The sequence below is a fragment of the Puma concolor genome, chromosome C2 (assembly GCF_028749965.1).
Source record: "Puma concolor isolate L17-30 chromosome C2, mPumCon1.1.hap2, whole genome shotgun sequence".
Lineage (NCBI taxonomy): Eukaryota > Metazoa > Chordata > Mammalia > Carnivora > Felidae > Puma > Puma concolor.
Window position 1 is genome coordinate 147,161,560 of NC_141675.1, and position 24,514 is coordinate 147,186,073.

General features: G+C 42.6%; 1 protein-coding gene across 3 annotated transcripts in view; it reads right to left on the minus strand.

Annotated features, from left to right (window-relative positions):
- SCAF4 (SR-related CTD associated factor 4) overlaps positions 1 to 10,430 on the minus strand; it is a 64,293-nt gene extending 53,863 nt beyond the window's left edge. For all 3 annotated transcript variants that reach the window (XM_086675842.1, XM_086675843.1, XM_086675841.1), the window contains exon 1: positions 9,980 to 10,430. In XM_086675842.1, coding sequence (XP_086531968.1) covers positions 9,980 to 10,009 — 30 coding nt within the window. In that variant the 5' untranslated portion in view covers positions 10,010 to 10,430. The remainder of the gene's footprint in view (positions 1 to 9,979) is intronic.
- Positions 10,431 to 24,514: the final 14,084 nt, after the last annotated feature.

Genomic DNA, 24,514 nt, shown 5'->3' on the forward strand with positions numbered 1-24,514 from the left:
TATATTGCTGTAAATTTTCCCATTATAGACTTTCTTTCAGCAGGGTCTTAGAATTCCACTTCAGCTAAAACTCAGCTCTGACAAAAGGAGGAAATAAAGTGGAATACTCATGATAAAATGAAAAAAGATATATTAAAAATTTTGCAGAGGAAGACTTTATATAGAGGTGGTCAACTATTGGTCTTTCAGGTAACAGCAGGACAATGGGAGAAACCAATACAGGGCAACCAATAGTGGGTGAATTCTCTCTAAAGCCTCTAAATACAAAAACTGACTGAAATCATTTTACCATTACTAAACACTGGCAATTCTACATAACATCAGGGACAGAATATTTCTTCCCCTAAAATAAGTTGTTGACTGAGATGCTTAAGTTTAAATCTACTGCTGTGGTTACTGTTGAGTTTTAACAATATAGAAGCATCAAATCTGTACATTTTTATTACATTTCTTTTAATAAGCAATCTATTCTTAGTGGAAATTTATTAGGAAACCCTCCAGTTATGTGGTCAGTGCCCAAAACATGCAGATTCACCACAACTGTGAATTCACATTTGGATAGTCACTACAAAGAAATTTCGTATAGCTTATGCTCAGGCTCAGTTTGTTTCTCCAATCCTGTGGTTCCTATATATGAGTGTGTGTTTAAAGATTAAAGAGTTACATTCAAAATAAGATAGCTGAGTGCAATTCTTTCTTGAAATCCTTTTTTCTGGTATAAATATTTACTAATAGCCAGGATAGGCCCTGAACAAAGGTATAATGGAACATAAAGCTTGAAGATCCATGAACAAAAATCATGGAGGTCATTATCATGCAATAAAATATAAGGAAGCAGACATTTACACCTAATTTGAAGAATGTTTAACTAATAGAAATCTATACTGAATTTTTTGGTGGAAATATTTTAGTGAAAAAATTTTTTTGACTGAGGAGACATTTCAAAGTCATTACAATCAATGCTGAAAAAAGACATGGTACTACTGTGATTTCTAGAATGTATTGTGAAGTGGGTTTTTTTCTAAATTTGTACCAAAAGTGACTTATGTTTTAAGACTCCCTAACCAGTGTATGTGTGTTGCTTTATGTACAACTTTTTGTAATTAAAACCAATAAAAAGTGTTCTTCATTCAATTATGGGTGAAGGTAAGATTGATGAATCTGGCTATAACTGTTTACTGAACACAAATATGTGAAGATCACCTTGACAGTCATTGGCAAATATGCAGAAATAAGGCTTGAAAGGAAACTGGAATATAATAGAAAGTCAATATTATGACAGACCAGTAAATAGGTAAGTTTTTCTACTTTTTCCCAAAAAAAAGTGCTGATGCAATTTAAAAATATTAACTCCTTTTTTCCACTATAACATTTATTTGCAACTGGCATAAAGTTCAAGTTTCTTTTTTTGGCCAATCTCATGATTACTTCTGCATGAAGTAATTCTGTTGTAGAAAAGGTCTATATTAAAAAGAAAGAAAGAAAAATTGTGCTTTGGTGGCAAATAAGCAAGGCATGCCATTGTTCTATAGTTTCTTCCAACTAGGATTACTGACCCACATGGATTTATACCAAATTCACCAATTATCCAAACAATGATAACAAACAATGATATCCAACAAATGATAACTCCGAGCGGAACTTGTATGGCTCTCTACTTTTCACTGAGCCCTGCCATCTCCCCAGCCCTGATGCCCAACTCCATCACAACCTTAGCATGGGGGTGCCTGGATGGCTCAGTGAGTTAAGCATCTGGGTTCTTGATTTCGACACAGGTCATGATCTCATGGAGACTACTTAAGATTCTCTCTCCCCCTTTCCCTCTGCTCCTCCCCCACACATGCTCGCTCTTTTTCAAAAACAAAAAACCATGGATGGCATCTAACCCTTTTTTTTTTTTTTTGGAATATTTATTTTGAGAGAGAGAGAGAGAGAAAGTGCAGAAGCAGCAGAGAGAGGAAGACAGAGAATCCCAAGCAGGCTCCACACTGTCAGCACAGAGCCCAATGCAGGCTTGAACTCACAAACCATAAGATCATGACCTGAGCCAAAACCAAGAGTCAGCCACTGAGCTGACTGAGCCACTCAAGTGCCCCTTAGCTTCTAATTCCTAACTTCACTCCAGTGTTACAGTAGATTTCTTGCTGACTTCACTACTAACCTGCACAATGTGCTTCACTGGAATATCAAAGTTTCTATATTTTTCTATGCCTTCACAATCACCAATAAGAAGCTCTAGCTATAAAGCAATGAAATGTAATCAATAAACCATGAAAATATTTAACAGGACGAAGGTGACCAGGATATAATAAATTATAGTATTGTTTGTGAAATCTTAATAGTTCTCAAAAAAAAAGTCGTTGACAGTGCACTTTTAATTACATGTAGTATTAGCAAAAATGCAAACATGTCTCTTCAAATCTAAGCTTTCTTTTTCTAAGTTTATTTATTTTGAGAGAGAGAGAGAGCGAGAGAGAGCGCGTGCACCTGCATTTGCACACAGTGGGCCAGGGGCAGAGAGGAAAGACAGAATCCTAACCAGGCTCGATGCCATCAGCGCAGAGCCCGATCCAATGTACGGCTCAAACTCATGAACTGTGAGATCTCAGGAACTGTGAGATCATGACCTGACCCAAGATCAAGAGTCAGACGCTTAACCTACTGAGCCACCCACGCACCGCCCCTCCCAAGTTTAACCTTTCAAGATATTTTTAAGGCCTAGTCTAACACAAGCCTAACTACTACCAAATTCTCCCTTTTCCTGTTCCATCAAAATAGAATATTAATCAACCAATGTTACCAAAAATTTGAACTGGTAATAGGTAAGCTGCTTATTCTATATACCTGACAACATAGCACAGCTTGTTTTTAGCTCATTAAAGTTGTATGCTTGTGAGGTGGGCTAAAAAAAAAAAATCCAGCATATTATCTCAACAAATGTTATGAATAATATTAAAGGTTCATTGTTTATGTAACAACTTTGTTCCTACCATGTTATCAAGGTATATTTAAAATGAGATTTCAGTGTGTGCAGATATCTATAGAAACGTTACCTGGAATGCTGAAGTAAAGTATATTCACTTGTGCTCCATGGCAGAGAACCACCTACAATTTGTATCTGGTAAAAAAAAACATTTCCCCACCCCTGCCAAATACCAACTACCATTTTGTCAACTTTCTGTCAGGAATTTGGTTTCACAAGACTTATAAGTCAACTTTTCCATCATTCCAAGTTCTCTCTGATTCAGTTCCTTAATCATGTGTCCATGTCATTTTTTTTTTTCAACGTTTTTATTTATTTTGGGGACAGAGAGAGACAGAGCATGAACGGGGGAGGGGCAGAGAGAGAGGGAGACACAGAATCGGAAACAGGCTCCAGGCTCCGAGCCATCAGCCCAGAGCCCGACGCGGGGCTCGAACTCACGGACCGCGAGATCGTGACCTGGCTGAAGCCGGGCGCTTAACCGACTGCGCCACCCAGGCGCCCCTCCATGTCATTTTTAATGAAACAAAATACTAAGCAAAATTCTAGACTTTTAGGGCAGGGGATATTTTCAACAAGAACATCAGTGATAAATGCTGCAACAGAAAGCTCCGAAAAGCCAGCTTCCCTCCACGCACTATAAGGCCGGATTTTTACTGTTGTTGGAGATAAGCAACTCACTGAGGGTCAAGAAAGAGCAGAAGAATACAATGATAACTTTAATATCTAAAACTCGTGTTGTAATAGCATAACATGGTCAAATGAGGGAAGAGAAACCTCCAGTTTTACTTCAACTATTGCCCTGGTTCTCTGTATCTCTTCCACACAGTAAGAATCTTGTGTCAACTCTTTGTCCACTGCTTTAGATAAAACTCTCCAAGAAGAAAGGAATGATCAAAAACAACTAACGACTAATATTACGGGTTAAAATGATAACAACAACAAGGTATCTTTATCATATGATTTAAATTCTGGAAGACAGAGGCACCTGAGTGGCTCAGCAGGTTAAGCATCCAACTTTGCCTCAGGTCACGTCTCGCGGTTTGTGGGTTTGAGCCCCAACCCCACGTCAGGCTCTGTGCTCACAGCTCAGAGCCTGGAGCCTGCTTTGAATTCTGTGTCTCCCTCTCTCTCTGCCCCTCCCCCATTCCCACTCTCTCTCTCAAAAATAAACATCAAAAAAAAATTTTAATAAATAAATTCTGGGGTGCCTGGGTGGCTCAGTCAGTTAAGCGACCGACTTCAGCCCAGGTCATGTCGTCGCGGTTCGTGCGGACAAGCCCCACATCGGACTCTGTGTTGACAGCTCAGAGCCTGGAACCTGCTTTGGATTCTGTGTCTCCCTCTCTAATGTTTTAAATAAACATTAAAAAATACATACATACATACATACATACATAAATTCTGGGAAGACAAACGCACCTAATAATTAATAGGTACAATACTCCATACACAAAACTTTCCAGTGGGAAAAGGAAGGAGCGACAAGTTCCCCACTGAGATGTAGAACTCAACTCTTCAGGATAACATGGTAGTTCTAGACAGCCCAGTGAATAAGTGTACCAACATAAATTCATAAAGTATTCATAAAGCTTAATTTATCTGATCTTAAAGATAAAAATGAATGTTAAAGTTCTCATATTTTCTTCCTGAATTCCCAACATATCATTATATGCATACCACTTCAGTATCTCAGGGCTGTAGTTCTCTAAAAATAATCTGAGGATCCCTGGGGGTCTGAGTTCCTTTCAGTGGTCAATGAGGTAAAAACTGGTTTCATTTTAATACTAAGACATTTCTTGCCCCTTTCATTCATTTTCTCACAAGTGTACCACAAAAGTTTTCTAGAGGCTACCCTGACGTGTGTAATTGCAAGAGATTGAACTTCTAAAGAAGTACATATGAGAACCCAGGTTTAAAAACCAAAGTTTAAATGAGATTTGCAAAAATGTAAAACAATGTCACTCTTCTCACTTTTGTTTCAGAAATGTTATTTTTCATTAAAAATGTTATTTTTGTTAACATCTAATGATTTGTTATATTTAATAAATGCATTTTTCAGATTAAATATCTAAAATGGTAAATACCTCCAAAATATATATGATATATCATCCACAAATATAAGAGTTCTCTGTGGTCCTTACCTTTTAAGAGCGAAAGAAGTCAAAATGCAAAGTTTGAGAATAGCTGCCCCAGAGAAACTCTTATATATGAAGACATGTTAAAGAAAGTTCACTGTCATGGGGCGCCTGGGTGGCTCAGTCGGTTGAGCGTCCGACTTCAGTCCGGGTCACGATCTCGCGGTCTGTGAGTTCGAGCCCCGCATCGGGCTCTGCACTGACAGCTCAGAGCCTGGAGCCTGTTTCCGATTCTGTGTCTCCCTCTCTCTCTGCCCCTCCCCATTAATGCTCTGTCTCAGAAATAAATAAACATTAAAAAAAAAAAATTAAAAAAAAAAGTTCACTGCCAGCAATGAGAAACAACTTGAATGTTCATCAACTGGGGAACTAGATAAATAAAATACGGTTTATTCAAATGACAGCATCCCCCCCAGCAGTTAAAATGAAATCTTAATATATAATATTAGTAAAGTTTAAGGAAAAACACAAATATGTACAATATACCACTCAGGCATATCAAAACACAGAATATTACATATTGCTTATGTACCAGAGATTGATACTAAATTCACTTTGATTGCCTCTGGAGGAGGAAAGGGCTTTAACTTTTAATATTTTAAAATTTAAATTAAAACCACCTATTAGGGCTCCTGGGTGGCTCAGTCAGTTGAGCATCTGACCCATGATTTCAGCTCAGGTCATGATTCCAGGGTCGTGGGACTAAGCCCTGCATCGGGCTCGGGCTCCGTGCTGAGCATGGAGCCTGCTTAAGATCTCTCTCTCCCTCTGCCCCTTCCCCAGGCTGGCTCCGGAGGCACATGTGCACACACACTCTCTCTCAAAAACAAAAAACAAAAAACCCCACAACACTTATAATATTAATATTTACAACTGTCCATTCTTACTGCTATATCTTCTCTGCACTTTTTAATACTTTAATTAAAAGTCTCAAAATCATAGATGCTGCCAAAAAAAAAAAAAAAAGTGTGAGGAGATCTACTCTTTTGGAATTAGACAAGATTGGTTAAAGGCTAAAATGTAATCAATAGATTTAAAAAATCCAATCCATAACTCTTATTCATTCAACAAACTTACAACATACCAAACTCTTCACATTAAGGAGTATATAAGCATAGCAGAAAACAATGAAGTACCAGCTATAATTGGCCACTCACTTTTTTCACTTACCTTTTTTACAACCCCTACAAAGTGTCTCACCATAAAAGTCCTGTTTAGTGGGTGTCTTTAGTAACTTCATCTTTTATCTTCCTTCCTGTATCAGAGATACTGACCTCTTTTACCTGTGATCTGTACCCTTCCTTTTATCCACAATTTTGTTCTAAGCAAGCCCTCATGTTGCTTTAAACTATGCTTCTCTACACTTCCACTCTCCCAACATGCTCAAGCTTATACTAGCATCTAAGAGACCAGGGCCTGAATGTCACTTATTAAGGCTAAAACCTCATATATGCTATATATGAGCATACAAATGGCCCAGCATACAAATGGCCCAGCACCAGTGCCTTCTATACTGTTAATTGCTCTTTCCCTTCATGTCCTTAAATCCCTCATAACCAAAATTCTAAAAGACTGCATTTGTTTCCTTATCTCCATCACCATTCAACCTTAAGCTTCCGATCCCATTACTCTCAAATTTTAGTTGCTTTTTTCTTAAGTCTTAACCTGTAACCTCTCCCCTGGTATTATACATATTATCTGTAGGCAGCAATTATGATGAGAAGATGTGCACTCAAATCCCAGCTCTGCCATTAGCTAACAGTATGCCCTTGGGCCAGTTATTATTTAACTTATTTGAAAATCAGTTTCCTCATCTATAAATGGATGTCTGTGCAAAGCTGTGGGAATATTAAGTTAGATATATATATATAAAATGCCTGATATGCCAGAGATGCTTATTAAATATTCTTTTCTCTCCCCTCTCAATTTCCTCCAGGGCACATCTGAGAGTGACTTCCAGATGTCTCCCTCTATTCATTGGTTGCTTCCAAGTTTGAGTCCTACATGCCCAACTGCTTGCCAGAAATTTCCACATGACTTTTCCACTCAATCTCAAACCCAACCTGTTCAAAAACCAAACATATTTCCCCCTCCACTAAGTATGCTTTTGATGACTGCTTGACTTGCGTTAGTAGCATCACCACTCTCCCAGCACCTAGAATGTTGGGGGCAAAAGGTGCTTATAAGCCTACGAGATGGCAAGGTCCATGGATTCCTCTGGTCCATATCCTTTTCCTGCTCTCCATGCCAAACTCTACTTAATTCGACCTTAGTCCTGAAAATGTCAATCTTCCTCAGATATCTGCCTTTATAACATACACTACAAATCAAGCAGTTTTCTTGATTGTATCACACTACTTAAAATCTTCAGTTTATCCACAGCCCCAAAATGGAATTCAAACACATTAGAAGGACATGAAACTTGTCAGGCACCAAATTACTTAACCATCTTTACTTTCCCGTAGCCTCTGGAACCAAACTATTATACTGTTCACTTATTCCTGAGCACTGTTGTCCCTCAATCACTACTTCCTACACCTTCTGAAATTCTGAAACTGACATCAACCTTTTCTTCCCAAGTCTTCACTTGCCATCCCACAGTACTTTTAAAGAGCCCCAAAGAAGCTGTTCTATCACATATTAAAGTTATTTGCCAAAGTCTTGTGTTCTCTATTACATTAGGCTCCTAGGGGACAGAGATCCTTGGTAGTGCCACAGTATTTAGGACACAGCTTTTGTAGCTGAGCACGCACTCGAAAGTTTGTAAAATTAAGGTAAGATTGGGGAGATTTGAAATTACAGGGAACTAACCAATAACATTTCATGAATGGGGAGAAAAAACTGAGAAGCACTACAAATCAAACAGGCAGGCGCAAGACGATGGATTTTAAAATCAGACTAATTTCTCCAGAAGGAAGTTTCTTCAGAAGAAAGATGGAATTGGCAACACACACCTAACATAATGTAATTTGCAGTTCATGAAGACTAGGAATGGAAATAAAAATTGAGCTGAAAAATGTACCAAGATAGGAAAATTCTCATTTTGTGTATTTTAAAAAGGTTAAAATACCATTTCCCTTTTTCGAAAAGGCAGTATCATACCTAATTTTGGTTTTTCAAAGTAAAAACTAATCACACTTTTCCAGAACTAACGTAAGATATTTTGCTTATTAATGTGCTCAATGTCAACTGCCATAATGCCTAACTCACAATTAAGTACTTCCGAACTTAAGAATACTCTAAAAAATCCTCTTTTTCATTAAAAAGAGTCCATAAGATTTTATCTGAGGAAATAAATATTTACAATCTTTAAAAAACTGTTGTACCATTTATACAAATCCTCATGCATTCAACAAGTATTTGCCTCCTATGGTGAGGGGAGGAGGAAAGAATACAGACTCTCTGCCCTCATGGCGTCAACATTTCAGTGAATTTTGCCTTCAGGAAACCAAGTCAACTTCCAAACCTGAAATCTTTGGAGTAGTATCACAAATTCTCTAGACATCAAATATTAGGAAATATTATTTCGTTATTTTGAAAATCATCACACTGTCCAACAGCAGTTGCCACTACAGTTAAGACATTTTTTGTACCCAACAGTTGAAGACAAATCATCTAGAGGATAATTTGCAAGGCAATGAAAGGTCCTAACTGCAGTGTTACTGGAGGGTCGCATATTACCGCACTGCAAATCTAGAAGAAAAGTTATCGCACCTTAATTCTGTTACAAGTGAAATTACAAAATCTTATGGTGAGATGCATCGAGTTTTCAATATATCAAGACATCTAGAGCTACAGTACTCCATCTGACTTTTTCAATGTTGGGTTCCTCTTTAGTGTTTGGAAAAGGAAAATAATCCAACTCAACACAAGACAACAGTTTCCATTCGGTAATTGTATTTTAAATTATCAATGGTCAAGTCCCCTCCCCCCAAACCGATTTTGATGAAGAGGGTGTGTGGACTCTACGCTCCAAAAACAGCACCTGGAACGGCTGGAGATAAAACTATAGAGCTTTAAGGCGGCAGGCAGCTTTGTTCCCGGTTTTGGGAGGTTTTCACATGTAAATGTTCCCCTAGAAGGGAGCCGAGGATTAACTACCTCGACCGGACTGCGAGGGTGGGAGACTAGAGGCCAAAGCCGGCTTTCTACCGGACTAAGGCGGGGCAAGCACTCTCCCATTCAACTTTTCAGGTGTCACGTTGGGGCCAAAGAGCCCATTACAAGGATTGTGTTCACCACTCGAAATCAGGAGCCACCCCTCTTCATTTGGGGACCCCAATTCCCAAGTGTGTGAATCCTGAGAGAGGGGGGATGAACACCCTCTCCGACTCCTCCTCGACCCGGGATCAGAGTCCAGTCGCCGCCGCGCCGGGGCCCGAGCAACAGGAGAGCGGAGGCCGCCGCTCCGCCAGCCCGGCGACCGGCAGATGCTCCCGCTCCCCCGCCCCCAACCCCACACGCCCGCCCGCGCTTCTTTCTTAGCCCCTTGCGGACGCCCGGCACTGCGAAGCCAGTAACGGGCTGGGAGCAGAAAGCGAGAGCGCCGGGACCTGAAAGAGGGCGAAGTTGGAGGCACCAGCGCCGACGCGGGCTGGGGGAGACCGGAAGGGGGCGAGGGGGGCAACCCGAGGTCGCTGCCCGGGGGTGGGCGATGGGGGAGGGGTGTGGGGTCGGTTCCCGTGGCCGCCGCGACCTCTCCCGGGCCGCAGGCCTCTCCGCGCAGGCCCCGCCGCCCCGGAACCCGGGCAGGAAGCGTCCCCACCCCGACCACAGCTTTAAACCTCCGGCGGCGGGAGAAACGGAGTCCCGGCTCCCGCGGCAGGCCCGGCACCCCCGCGCCCCGAGCACTCCTCACCTCCTGGTTGAAGGCGTTGACGGCGTCCATGTTCGCGCTGCGGCGGCGGCTGCTCCGGGCCCGCCGGTCACATAGACCTCGCGCCGCGGCGGAGCGGGGCCGGGGAACCGGCCGGGCCTGAGGGGCGGGGGGGGGTGGGGGGGCGACGAGCGGCGGAGCCAGAGGCCGGGCAGGAAGAGGCTGCGGCCGAGGCGGCGGGGCGGGCAGCAGAGGCGGAGGGTGGCGGGCCCCCTCTCAGTCCCGTTCGGAGGATAAGGAAAAGGAGGCGGCGGCGACGGCGCTGGGCTCCAACATGTCCGTTTGGTGGTGGCGGCTGCGCTCTGCGTCTCGCTGACAAGGCCCCCCGCGCCCTCACGCACTGGCCCACACTGGCCCGACCGGCGAGCGGGCGGGCCTCTCTCTCCCTCTCGCCAGCGGGATGGCGGCAGCGGCCCGAGTCCACGCCGCGCGGGGCACCCTGGGACGGCTCGGGCCTCCCAGCGCTTCCTGTGCCCGGCTCCCGCCCCGCCCCGCCCCGCCTCGGGCGCGCTGGCCCCGCCCCCGCCCCGCCTCCGCCCCGCGCGCCGCGCGCTCGGCTGCTGGCGCGTGACGCCGGGACGCCGGGCGCTTTCCCGCCGGCGGTGGCGGCGGGCCCGGGAGACTGTTTGGCACTGAAGCTGGGCCCCGGCGAGGGCGCGGGAGAGCGCGGGATCCCAGAGTCGGGAAGCTGGCACCGAGAGGGCCAGCGCACACGCGCGCCCCTGCCCGACGCGGCGTTCGCGGGTGCGTTTTCGTGCCATTCTACCCATGCGGGCCCTGCACCCGGCCGCGGCTGGCGGGCGGACACAGACCCGCTAGCTTTACCGCTGGCTGGAACAAAGGGCGCAGGATTTAACCTCAGCCCGCTGAGCGTGCATTTGCAGGCGCCCGTTCAGCCTCTGCCTGCGCAGCCCTGTATCTGCTCTAACTGTGCGAGAGTGAAGCCCCGAGAACGACGTGCAGGCACTGGATATCCACGCAGGCCTGAAGGAACCCTTGTTCAGCTTGTGCCGCGACAGGAGTGGATTCTCTAAGCCTTGATACCGATTCCCCAAACAAACGTTTCCTTTTTGGTGGAAACCCTTTGCTCTGGCTCACTTACCTTGAGTACCGTCTGCTGGCCACTGAGCTAGGTTCTGGGGTTATGGAAATAAAAGGCAATTTTTCTGCCAGCAGACAACTCAGTTTAGTGGGGAGGACAGACACATGAGCAGATAAGAACTAAAACATGATAAGTATTAGGGAAGAGACCCAGGGGAACAAAAAAGAAAGCTATTCATCTGACTAGAAGTCCAGAAAGGCTTCTCAGAGGAAGTGGCACCCAAGCTACATCTGGAAACTGCAGCAGCGGTTGGAGAAGGCCCTGTGGACTGACTGAACCTGATGAATACTTTGACATCACCAAGGAGGACCAGCTGGAGCTTAAGGAGTGGGGTGGACTGAGAGAGTGACTGAGACCAGGTCCTGAAGAGCCTCCGTGCCCTGCCGAGGAGTTTGGATTGTGTACCCGAGGCAGAAGGGAGACCTGGAAAAGTTTTAAGAGGAGGGTGGTTCGTGCAATGTGCTCTTTCAGAAGAAGGGTATAGAACAGCAAGGGTAGGGTCAGGGAAAGAATGGCTCTAAGTCCCAGAGGAGCCCAGGACTTAAGGCAATGGAGCAGAGAAGGAAAGACAAGGTCAGATGTTTAAGAAGTGGAATGAATGGGCTGGGACGGAATGACAGGTTAAGGAACAGGGAGGTATCAGGAGGATGCTCAAGGTTCTGGCTTGGTAAGAGTTGCGGGTGGTGGATTTGTGAGTCAATTTGGGGACTCTGGAGAGGAAGGAATGTGTTTGAGGGAAGGTGGCATAATAGTTAACACTTGTAGATCCTTTACCATACGCCAGAATCTATGCCATGCAATTCTATGATGTTTCACTTAATCTCCGTAACAAGCTTCTCTGTATGAGGAGGCTATCAGTAATGCCTTGTTTTATAGTTGAGGAAGTGAGGCCCAGTTCAGTTAACTAACATGCCCAGGACCAGATGATTTCCTTCTGGGGCCTTTGGAGTTGAGGTGCTCCTGGGACAGATAAGTGAAGGTGTCTAGGAGGCAGTTGGGTAAACATGTGTGGAGCCAGGAGAGCTGGCTGAGAGGAAGTAGAGACCTGGGAGTCATTAGTGCACAGCAGAGCTAGTGGTGGGAGGAGCTGGAATAGGGAAAGCTGGCTGGGAACACAGGTATGGAAGGAGTAACAAGTTGGAAGATGAGGCCAGCCCTGTCTGGTGCTGGAGGTAGAAGGCAGCAAGGTGTAGACTGGAAAGTACCTGACAGCATCTAGGATCTCAGCAGGAACATTGACAGGAGTGGGGTGAGCCCAATTGACCTGCACCCAAGAGAGGAAGGCGGCAGGAGATATTTCACAGAAACTTGGCCGTGAAGGCTGGTTGTGAGGGCCCCAGGGAAAAGCTGCAGGATGAAGAAAGAGTATGCCTGTGTCTTTTAGGATGAGAGAAACATACTCGTAATTATTTGCTGAAGGAACAAATAAAATAGATCCCAAATATTCTTTTCATTCCCACCCATCATCCACTTCATATTCCTACCTTTCTTTTTAAATATTTATGGGATGGGGCGCCTGGGTGGCGCAGTCGGTTAAGCGTCCGACTTCAGCCAGGTCACGATCTCGCGGTCCGTGAGTTCGAGCCCCGCGTCAGGCTCTGGGCTGATGGCTCAGAGCCTGGAGCCTGTTTCCGATTCTGTGTCTCCCTCTCTCTCTCTGCCCCTCCCCCGTTCATGCTCTGTCTCTCTCTGTCCCAAAAATAAATAAAAACGTTGAAAAAAAAAAATTTAAAAAAAAAAAATAAATATTTATGGGAGAGAGTGTGAGCAGGGGAGGGCAGAGAGAGAATCCCAAGCAGGCTCCATGCTGTCAGCAAAGAGCCTGACTCGGGGCTTGAACTGACAAACCGTGAGATCAAAACCTGAGCTGAAATCAAGAGTCGGGCGCTGCACTGACTGAGCCACCCGAGCACCCCCAATATTACTATCTTTGTATCTCTGCTCAACTGCCATGCCCATTAAAAAAAAATTTTTTTTTTTTTTGAAAGAGAGAGGGGGCACAAGTGAGCAAGAGCGGAGAAAGAGAGAGAGAATCCCATGAGAGCCAGAGAGAAAGGAGAGAGAGAAGCAGGGCTCGTGCTCACCCAAAGTGGGTCTTCAATTCGTGAATAGTGAGATCATGAGCTGAGCTGAAGTCGGATGCTTAACCAAGTGAGCCACCCAGGCACACCATGACCATTTTTTTTTAACCCATTTTGCTTCTATAAGAGTTGTCATCCATAGGACTGCCAACATTGCATTAGAAAATGAAATTTTTAGTAGATCCAAGATCCCCACACCTTCTTTCTCGCCCACTGCCAGGGCACAACCAAGTTTTGTCACTGTCTGGACAACTCTGTGTGAACAGCTTGGTTTTTGCTCTCGTGTAAAATCCCTGCTCCTCCACATAGGTAGGCCCATTTAGCAATCAGCTGTGTTCAGACATCACCTCCTTTTCATCATTAATCAGTTATCGAGCACTTACTTTATACCAGGTACTGTGCTGAAACGCTTTCCCACTCTCCTCCCAACCAGACTCAACATCTCCTACCATATGCGTCCATGACCTTGCAATAACACTTCTTACCTTGTATTGCTATTACCTGAAAAAAAAAAAAGTCTGCATTACTTGGACATGCGGTGCCCCTACCCTGCCTCTACCCCTTTCTCTGACCAGTGGCAGAATTTTAAAAAGTACCCACAAAGCCTAATGGGATCCCTTTCCCCCAAATTCATACAAGGAATCTTTTTTTTTTTCCCCCTATGAGTCAGTGAAATAGATTTGGCTGAGGAAGGCTGAATTCTTGAGCTGGGGTGGGAAAGAGGCGTGGGGGAAGGTGGTGAATTCAGTTTTAAATGTGTTGTTTTGGGATTCAGTGCATTGTAGCGATTGGGCCATAGAATGGTTATTACATTAGGGGCCTACAGGAGAACATTTTTTGTAAGCCATCCTACCGAGATTTGAATGCATAAGGAACAAGATTTGGATTCTTGTGTTTGATATAGATTATTTAGATTTAGGAGGTTCTTTTCTGGATAGGGTTGTTTGATTTTAATGTTGCTAGTGTTCGGGAAGTCTTTTAAACAACTTGTTTGGGGAACGTGTGTTATCAGCTAGATAGCGCGTACCCCAGCGGCATTGTCTCCCATTTTTCTGTTCGGAAGACGACAGCACCTCTGTCTGCTTGGGGATACGTGACAGCCATTTGTACGGCTACTGCTGGACTTCTAGCTCTAGCTGTCCAGGCAGACAAGCCAAATCTTCCAATAGGAAATTTTTGGCAAATGACAAAAACTCAGGAGGGCTGTCCTTTGTGAGCAGACCTTGGAGCAGTAGGAATGCAGCCTATTAAAAAGATGGCTGGAGGATGATAAATACACACAACTGATAAAACTCAGCAAGACATTTTATCTAGTTGCAAACTTGCCTTCTCTCAGAGAACATAGATTTAAGCAGATTCATGCGTTCATAGTGTGGGTGTGAAAAGAGACAGTCTGAAAAGCCATTCCAAACAAACTTGTGTTTTAAAAGAGTAGGTGAAATCGATATTCAGAGGAAAGAAAAGATGGCATGCAGGAAGTAATATTCTGGTTAATGCTGTGTCCTTCACATGCCAACTTGTTCTCTTGAAAGTAATGCTGGCTACAGTCTACAGGTGTAGAGAATACAGGAAGCATCTCACTCATGAAGAGCCCAGGAAAGCATTTATAGGTAAGAATTCCATAGAAAATAAGTTCTTTCTAATGCTTTATTCCATATACTTTCTGGAGCAATATACTAATTATACTGTACAAGACTCATCCTTTCTCCTTGGTCTGCTTGTCTTCTCTGGCTTGCCTCCCCCACTTCCTGAGATTTCATCTGATACCTATGGGATCCTTCTCCCTCCCCGCATAGGGATCGGAAATCTCTCCTGGTTTACGATTGCATTTCCAACTGCCCACTGGTAGATTCCACGTGGATGTCCCCATCTGTCCCCAAGGTGTCCACCTGATTCCTTTTCGTGTCAACCTCTATCTCCATGCCCTTTAGGCTGTTGGTGCCAAATTAGTGGAACAGATTACAAGGCAAACAGGAACTGGAAGGAGGAAGATCTCAGTGGTAGTGGGGGCAATGGGATTTTAGGGAATTTTCATTTCCTTCTTAGGTTTTCATCATTTTTTAGACTCCCTACCAAAGGCATGTATTACTTTTGTAATCAGAAAGAGTAAGCGGCTCAATCAGTTAAGCATCTGACTCTTAATTTCGGCTCAGGTCATGATTTCAAGATTCGTGAAATCAATGCTCCGAGTCCCTCTCTGCACTGACAACATGGAGACTGCTTGGGATTCTCTCTCTCTCTCTCTCTCTCTGTCTCTCTCTCTCTCTCTCTCCCTCCCCTGCTCACGCTCTCTTACTTTCTCTCTCTCTAAATAAATAAATAAACTTAAAAAAAAAAAGAAGGAAATAAGGGTGCCTGGGTGGCTCAGTTGGTTGGGCATCCGACTTCTGCTCAGGTCATGATCTCACGGTCTGTGAGTTCCAACCCTGCCTCGGGCTCTGTGCTGACAGCTCAGAGCCTGGAGCCTGCTTCGGATTCTGTGTCCCCCCTCCATTTCTCTGCCCCTCCTCCACTCATGCTCTGTCTTGTTCTCTCGAAAATAAATAAATGTGAAAAAAATTTAAAAAAAGGAAATACAGGTAAGTGTGCAGCAAACCTATAATATTTTGGATTAGTGAGCATATGAGTAATGTATTAATTAGTCAGGGTTCTCCAGAGAAACAGAACTATTAGAATACACACACACACAGAACATACATATATTCTAATATATCATGGTCGTGGGCACGGAGCCCACTTGGGATTCTCTTTCTCCTTCTCTCTCTGTCCCTCCCCTGCTCATGCTCTCTCACTCTTTCTCTCTCTCTCTCCCAAGATAAATAAACTTAAAAAAAAAAGGAAATATAGATAAGTGTGCAGCAAACCTATAATGTTTTGGATTGATAATCTTACTATGATAGTAAGCGTATGAGTGAGCATATGAGTAATGTGTAGTCGGTTAAGCGTCCGACTTCAGCCAGGTCACCATCTCGCGGTCCGTGAGTTCGAGCCCCGCGTCAGGCTCTGGGCTGATGGCTCGGAGCCTGGAGCCTGTTTCCGATTCTGTGTCTCCCTCTCTCTCTGCCCCTCCCCTGTTCATGCTCTGTCTCTCTCTGTCCCAAAAATAAATGAAAAACGTTGGAAAAAAAAAATTAAAAAAAAAAAAAGAATACACACACGCACACACACAAACATACATGTATTCTAATATATGTAATATAATTTTAACATAATTTATAATTGTTATTATATAGTTAAATATAATATGTTATATGTTTAATAATATATAACTATAAGGGTGCCTGCGTGGCTCAGTCAGTTAAGCAACAGACTTGATTTCAGCGTAGGTCATGATCTCACAGTCATGGGCATGGAGCCCACTTGGGATTCTTTTCCTTTCTCTCTCTCTCTGGCCCTTCCTCTCTCTCAAAATAAATGAATAAGCATTTTTATATATATGTTATATATATATTATATATATATAACTATAATGGTATATAATTACATATAATTTATCATAATATATTCTTATTCTCATATTTTAATATATATTCCCTCTCTGTCTACATATATATGTATATGTATATCTATCTATCTATATATACACCATTAGTGTGTGTGCGCGTGTATCTGTTTATAGGATCTGCCATCTGCAAGCTGGAGAATCAAGAAATCTAGCAGTCAGACCAAAGACCTGAAAACCAGGAAAGCCAGTGGTATAAATTCCAGTCCAAGGGCAGGAGGAAATGAAAGATGTCCCAGTTCCAGCACTAAGGCAGGAAAAAAGGAGCAAATTCTTCCTTTTGTACCTTCTGCTCTATTCATGCCCTTAGCAGATTGGATGAAGCCTACCCCCATGGGAGAGGGCAATCCACCTGACTGATACCATCAATTCAAATGCTAATCTCATCCAGAAACACCTTCACAGGCACACCCAGATATAATATTTAACTTGGGCATTCGTGGCCCAGTCAAGTTGACACAGAAAATTAACCATCATAAGAATCTGATAAAGCAAGACAGTTTCTTTGGGCAATTTCCTATCTGACTTAAGATTGGGATTTAAGATACTTTTTCCAAAATTGAAAGTTATTAAATCCAGTCCTGACTGTAGTGAAATGTTACCTTCTAGGGCTGAACCACCCCAATCTGATATTTGCCCTTACATGCATTCATTCATTCAGTCACAAAATAAATATGACAGCCCCTTTGGATGGGTACTGTGGTAGCTGTTTAGGATGCTATGGTAAAAAACACAGAAGTTCCTTTCTCCTGGAACTACTCTTCCAGAGTCTAGCACCTGGCCCTGATGTTGAGCATTTTTTTTTCATATGCACATTGGTCATTTGTTCATGATCATGTCTTGTGAAAATGAAGAGAGTTTATTTCTTTTCTTAACCACCTTGTATGTCTTTTACGTGTTTTTCTTGCCTGCACTGACTAGTTCTCCAGCACAATTTTGAATAAAAGTATAAAATTAGTGAGAGTACCTTGTGTCCCATCTCAGGGGCAAATATTCTCTCACCATTATGTAGATTGTTGTCTTTTGTTTTTCCATAGATGCCCTATAACAGGTAGAGGAAGCTCCCTTCTGTTAGTTTCTTGAGAGGTGTTTTTGTTTTGTTTTGTTTTTAAATCATGGGTGGGTGTTGAATTTTGTCAGATGCTGTTTCCACGTCTACTGAGAAAGTCATATGTTTTTTCTATTTTATTGTTAATATGAATTCTATTGAACGGTTTTTTGAATGTTAAACCAACTTGGCATTCTTAAATAAACCCCACTGGTCATGGAGTATTACCCTTTTTATATTTTGCTGAATTCAATTTGTAAAGATTGAGTCAAGAATATTTCCTTCTGTTTATGAATGATACCGGTCTGTAGTTTCCTTTCTTGTACTGGTTTTGGTGTCTAAGCAGCCCGTTTTCATCAAATGAGTTGAGAGGAATGTCCTTCCCACTCTGTTTTCTGAAGGAATTTGTGTAGAATCAGTATTATTTCTTCATTAAGATTTTGTTAGAATTCACCAGTGAAGCCATCTGGGCCTAAAGCTTTCTTTATGAGAAGGCTTTATATTAAAGATTCAATTTTAAAAATTGATACAGGGCTCTTTAAATGTTCTATTTCGTGGGTGTATTTGGATAATTGGTATCTTTTGAGAAATTTGTGTATTTAAGTTTGACAGCTTATCGCCACACAAGTTTTCTATAACAGTCTCTTATTGCCCTTTTAATGCCTATAGTCGTATCTCCTCTTTCATTCCTGGTGTTGGTAATTTGTATGTTCTTTTTAAAATTTTCTCATTCAGTGTAGTTAGAGGTTTGTGTATTTTGTTGGTCTATTCAGAGAAACAGCTTTTGATATTATTAATTAATCCTATTGTCTGCGTGCTCTCTGGTTCATCAATCTTCACTATTCCTTTTATTTATATTTTTCTTTCTGCTTGCTTTGTATTTAACTTGCTCTTCCTTTTCTAGTTTCTTAAAGTGGAAGCTGAGATCATTGATTTGAGGCATTTTTTCCTTTTGGAATGGAAGTATTTAAAGTTTTAAATTTGCCTCTCAAAATTTTGACATGTACTTCCATTTCCATTCACTTCAAAATATCTTGTTATATCCCTTTATGTTTTCTTCTTTTATCCATGGTTTATTTAGAAATGTTTAAATTCCAAATATTTGGGAACTAAAAAAAATACGTTTCTGTTACTGGTCTATAATTTAATTTCATTGTGGTCAGAGATCAGACTTTGATTACAATGCTTTTGAATTTATCGAGGCTTGTTTTATGCCTCAGCCTGTGGTCTATCTGGATGATGGTTCCATGTGCCCTTGAAAATAATGCTTATTCTGTTATTGTTGGATGGAATGTTCTATTCATGTCATTTAGGTCAGGATGGTTGATAGTGTTAAGTATTTATGTCTTTGTTTTCTGTCTACTTATTCTCAGTTACTAAGAGGAGGAGATTGATATCTTTGGCTGTGCTTATGGATTTGTCTATTTCTCTTTCCAATTCTGTCCGTAGCTGCTTCATGTATTTTAGATCTTTGTTATCAGGTGTGTACAAATTTATGATTATTATTTTTCCTTGATCAATTGACCCTTTTTACATAAGGAAAAATTCCTTTTTTATCTGGCAATAGTCCTTACCCTGAAATCTATTTTGCCTGACATTGACATAACTACTCTGGCCTTATGATTTGTATTTGTATGACAAGTGTTTTCTTTTAACCTGTGTCCTCTCCAATCCTTGTGTTTATTGTTGTTGTGCATTTTACTTCTACATATGTTTTATAAGGGCACAATATATTAGTATTGCTATTGTTTTTGTTTTGTTCTCTGTGTGTTTTTTAGTTTTCTGTTTTTTTGTTGGTTTTATTAGAAATATGGAAACATAATTTTTTTATGTGGAAGGGTAATTCTGGACCTTGTTACTTCCTCATGATTAGAAGTAGAAGTTTCCAGAAGGTTTTCTTTTTAATTAATTATTTATTTTTTTGTTTAAGTAGACTCTACGCCCAATGTGGGGCTTGAACTCATGATCCCAAGATCAATAGTTTGAACATACTCTACCCACTGAGCCAGCCAGGCACTCAAACACTATTCGTGGCAGTATTCTTTTTTTTTTTTTTAATTAGCTTTTAATTATTATGGAGTAACATTTGTTAATTTTTTCTTTTATAGTTCTTTGTATTATGTTTAAAAATTCTTTGCCTGCCTTGAAATCCTGAAGATACCCTTCATGTTTCCTTTTGGAAGCTTTATAGTTTTAGTGCTCGTATTGGGTGTATGGTCCATCTCAAATTAATTTTTGTATAGATGTGAGATAGAGTTCAAGTTTCATTTTTTTAAAAAAAGTTGTTCTGTCCCCATTTATTGAAAAGCTTTCTTTGCGCTATTGAATTGCATTAGCACCTTTGTCAAAAATGAAATGGCTGCATATGTAGAGGTGTATTTCTGAAGTCATTATTCCCTTCTTTAATCACTAATACCACATTTGATTACTTGATTACTATAACTTTATTGTTAGAGTTTTGAAATCCAGAAACGTAAATCCTCCAATTTTATTGTTCTTCAGGATTATCTTGGCTATTTTAGTTCCTTTGCCTTTCCATATATATTTTAGCTTAAACTTGTCAATTTTGGAGAAAAAAATGAATCTATTGGTGTTTTGATTGAGACATCTGATTCTCAGTTAATATTCGTGAATCTCAAGTGGGCCCGTTGTGAAATCCAGCAATCATATTACATTTCCTTATGTAAAGAAAGGAAACTATTCCAGAAACTTCTTGCACACAGTTCTCCTTACTTCTTATTGACCAGAACTGAGCCACATACTCATTCCTAAACAAACACAAAGAAGAATGGAATTATCTGTTTAAAACCAAACCAGGATTTGTTGGCTAAAATATGGGTGTCTTTCCTTCAGACCAAGAACTGTTTGCCTACATGCAAACAAGTAAATTTTGCTAGCCAGGAAGGAGGAAGGAGGAGGGAGCAAAAATATGACTGTTGAGTGGGCAAGATTGATTGCCATACAAAGACATTCTATGGGTGTGACCGTGTATTTATGATTGTATAAGCATGCAGAAAATACAAAAGGATATATACCCAGTTTGAGCACATGCTACATCACAGTGAGGAAAGGGACACTCTCATGTGGGTGAAAACAGGAGGGGAGTCAAGCAAAAATGAAAAAAAGTAACTTAAAAAGATATAGGGGCCTCTGGGTGGCCCAGTTGGTTAAGTGTCCGACTTCAGCTCAGGTCATGATCTCACCTTTCCCAAGTTCGAGCCTTGAGTCGGGCTGTGTACTAACAACTCAGAGCCTGGAGCCTGCTTCAGATTCTGTGTCTCCCTCTCTCTCTGCCCCTCCCCTGCTTGCACTCTGTCTCTCTCAAAGATAAACAAACATTGAAAAAAAAAAAAAAAAAAGATATAGATGAGGGGCACCTGGGTGGCTCAGTTGGTTAAGTTTCTGACTCTTGATTTTGGCTCAGGTCATGATCTCAGGGTGGTGAGATCGAGCCTGGCATCAATCTCTGCACTGAGCATGGAGCCTGCTTCGGATTCTCTCTCGCTCTGCCCCTCCCCCGCCTGTGCATGCACATGCACTCTCTCTCTCTCTCTCTCTTTCTCAAAAAATAAATAAATAAACCCCACATACATCACATGTGTATATTTATATAAAATTCTGTACATACGTGAATATGTATATCAAGTAGAATATTAAAAAGGGGGTCCCATCCCTTTCCAAAACCAAGGTCATTTGGGGGGCAACATGTTAGTAACATGGCTGAGTACCTGAATTCAAGCAAAAAAATAAATGAATAATGAGGGAATGAACAAATAAATAAGTCTGTAAAAAGCCATAATTGATGTTCCATCTAAACAAATATATGAAAACAAGTACGTAAAGATGCAAAATAGATGTCTCATTGTCCGTCTATTAAGATCATACATGCCACCCACTGGATACTCAGCACTCACTCCTGGAATGATTATCTAACAATTCTAACCCCTCAAGTCTTTGATTTTTAAGTACAAGCACATTAAAAGTAGCAAAATAGGGAAGGAGGCTGCTGGAGATAAGCAAACTGGCAGCAACAAGAAATGGCTGTTGACAGGGCTGACAGTGAGAGAGGGGACAGAAAAATCCAAAGACAGCAGACGCGAGAGCGCACAAAGGGAAAGCCGTCAGGTCCGCTTGGTTTAAGGGAAACTAGTTCTAGGAACCTCCATAGCCCTTGGTGGCACCTGTTTTATAGCAAGTCACAGCAAAGCTGCTTGTAATGTCAGATCCCAGTTAACAAAGAAATTGAGCGTATGCACCGCATTCTCTGTTTCCGAGAGTGAGGCAGCATATGATAGAATGCAGGGAGATGGCTCTGCCCTTTTCGAGAAAGGAACTACGCTCAGGTCATCCTTGTGACTTTTAAGGCATAGATTCCAGCTGTCTACTGGATGCCCCAGCGCCTGGGTCCACAGCTACCTCGAGCCCAACACGGTTGAAATTCTACCCGCCTCATTTTCAATTCAGGTGCCAGTTTGTTATCAGTTACAAAAGTGATTATGAGGGAAATCCGTATATGAAGATTGTTGAGGGAGATGTCTGAAGAAGTGTTTCACGCCTCTTAAACACCCTCCCCCACTTTGAGACCATAAAGATGGTCAGAACACAGAGAGAGAAAAATTGGTATGAGGGTCTCAGGCTTCCAGCCCTCCCCTCTCTGGGAAATGAAATGAGGCGGTGGAGGAACCCTACCTCTAACCCAGGGGTCGGCAAACTTTTGGACTGCAGGCCAAATCTGGTCACTGCCTATTTTCATAAAGTTTTATTGAGACACAGTCATGCTGAGTAGTTTATGTGTTGTCTATGGCTGCTTTCAAGCTCCAAAGCAGAGTTGAGTAGTTATGACAGAAACAGCCCACAAAGACTAAAATGTTTACAACCTGGCTGTCTTCAGAGAAAGTTTTCCAACTTCTATTCTAACTCATGACTCATGGGGCAGACTTCAGGTGTCACTAGAAGGGTTTTGAAATGGGTTCTTTGTGGTGAGAGACAGAGAGAGGGCTGAAGACTAAAACCAGGTCTAAGACAGCTAAGGCTGGGGTCTGACTCTGAGGAAACCCAGAGGGGAGCAGTGGGCTGAATACCTACTTTCATGGCAGATGCTGGGACACTGGGATTCAGGATAAGTAGGAGAAGTGACTGAGGGTTTCCTGAGGTCCACTCAGGATTCAGTGGGAGACAAAGAGCAGGGATATGGTTCATTTTGGGTTTTATTGGATAGACCACCTGGAGAGCTCAGTAGGAAGAGGCTGGAGCTGCCCGGGGTTGCATGTCCAGGGATTAAAGAAAGAATTGCAAGAGACCACACAGAATCAGTGTGCCCTTTGTGGTCAAAGGGAGTGGGGGAGAAAAGGATCCAGAAAAAAAAAAAAAACAAAAACAACCCAAGAGCCCACCAAAGCATCTGTGAGAGAGTGCCATCTGCCAGCCCCAGGACTCAGCATGAAGTCACTAGCCAAGTTAGAGCTGGCCTCGACCCTTCCATCGCCCTCTTCCACACTCATGCTTCACCTTGGCGGGGTTGCACCAACAACTGGCAAGTGGAGGAGAATGTGAGCACGGGGAGAGAAGGGGTAGAGGGCGACCCCTCTCTCCTCCTGCAAGCTCCCAGCCAAGGAGTCAGGAAAGGAAGTTTAACACTGTCAAGTTCAGTGTTTTGAAACTCTAATGACCAAATCAAAGTTGTCTGTGACTTGATGTGACTCATTTATTGCCCAGGGATGAGTTCAAAAGCTATGGGACCTGCTAGAACTTCATCCAGGCTCACAAAAAGACTGCTACCTCTGCCGGAGAAAGTTTGAAGGGTTAGCAGAAAAACACTGAACTGAGGCTTGTTTGGGGCACGATTCCTGCTTGTTTGACACACTGGGTACAATAACTAATATTTATTGAGCATTCACATGTGCCAGACCCCATGCCAAGCACTTTTCGTGCATTAGCATGTTTCACCCTCCCATTAAGTCTCTAGTATTAAGCCAGTTTTACAGGTGGGGAGCCAAGATAAAGGAAAGATGAGCTATGATCCACAGCCTCACAGCCAGTAAGGAGCAGAGAAGAGATTCAAACTCGGGTAGTTCAGAGCCAGCCAGGCTCTCTGTCGCCATGTCAGGTTGCTTAGCCCAGCAACCCAAGAACTGGTTCTCTAAAGCTTTGCCATTTGCTGAGGGGTCTTTGCTTTCCCTGGAACCGTACGGTCTTCTATTTGGTTGCTCAGCACCTGCCACAGGCTGTATTACATCCCAGGGGGCCAGAGGCACTCAGACCTTATTGGATGGGCTGAATCACAAGTGTTAAATGGTAGAGTTGCTTGCCCTACAAGCCTGGACCAGCTCTGGACCTTCTTGTTCTCAAAGCCGAGCATGAGTTGAGTCCCCCATGGAGTGAGACGGCACACCCAAATGTATCATGCAGGTCTAAAGTCCCGGAGATGGGAATGCAAGCTGGTGCAGCCACTCTGGAAAACAGTGTGGAGGTTCCTCAAAAAACTAAAAATAGAACTACCCTACGACCCAGCAATTATACTACTAGGCATTTATCCAAGGGATACAGGTGTGCTGTTTCAAAGGGACACATGCACCCCCATGTTTATAGCAGCACTATCAACAATAGCCAAAGTATGGAAAGTGCTCGAATGTCCATCGATGGATGAATGGATAAAGAAGAAATGGTATATATATACAATGGAGTATTACTCCGCAATCAAAAAGGATGAAATCTTGCCATTTGCAACTACGTGGATGGAACTGGAGGGGATTATGCTAAGTGAAATTAGTCAGAGAAAGACAAA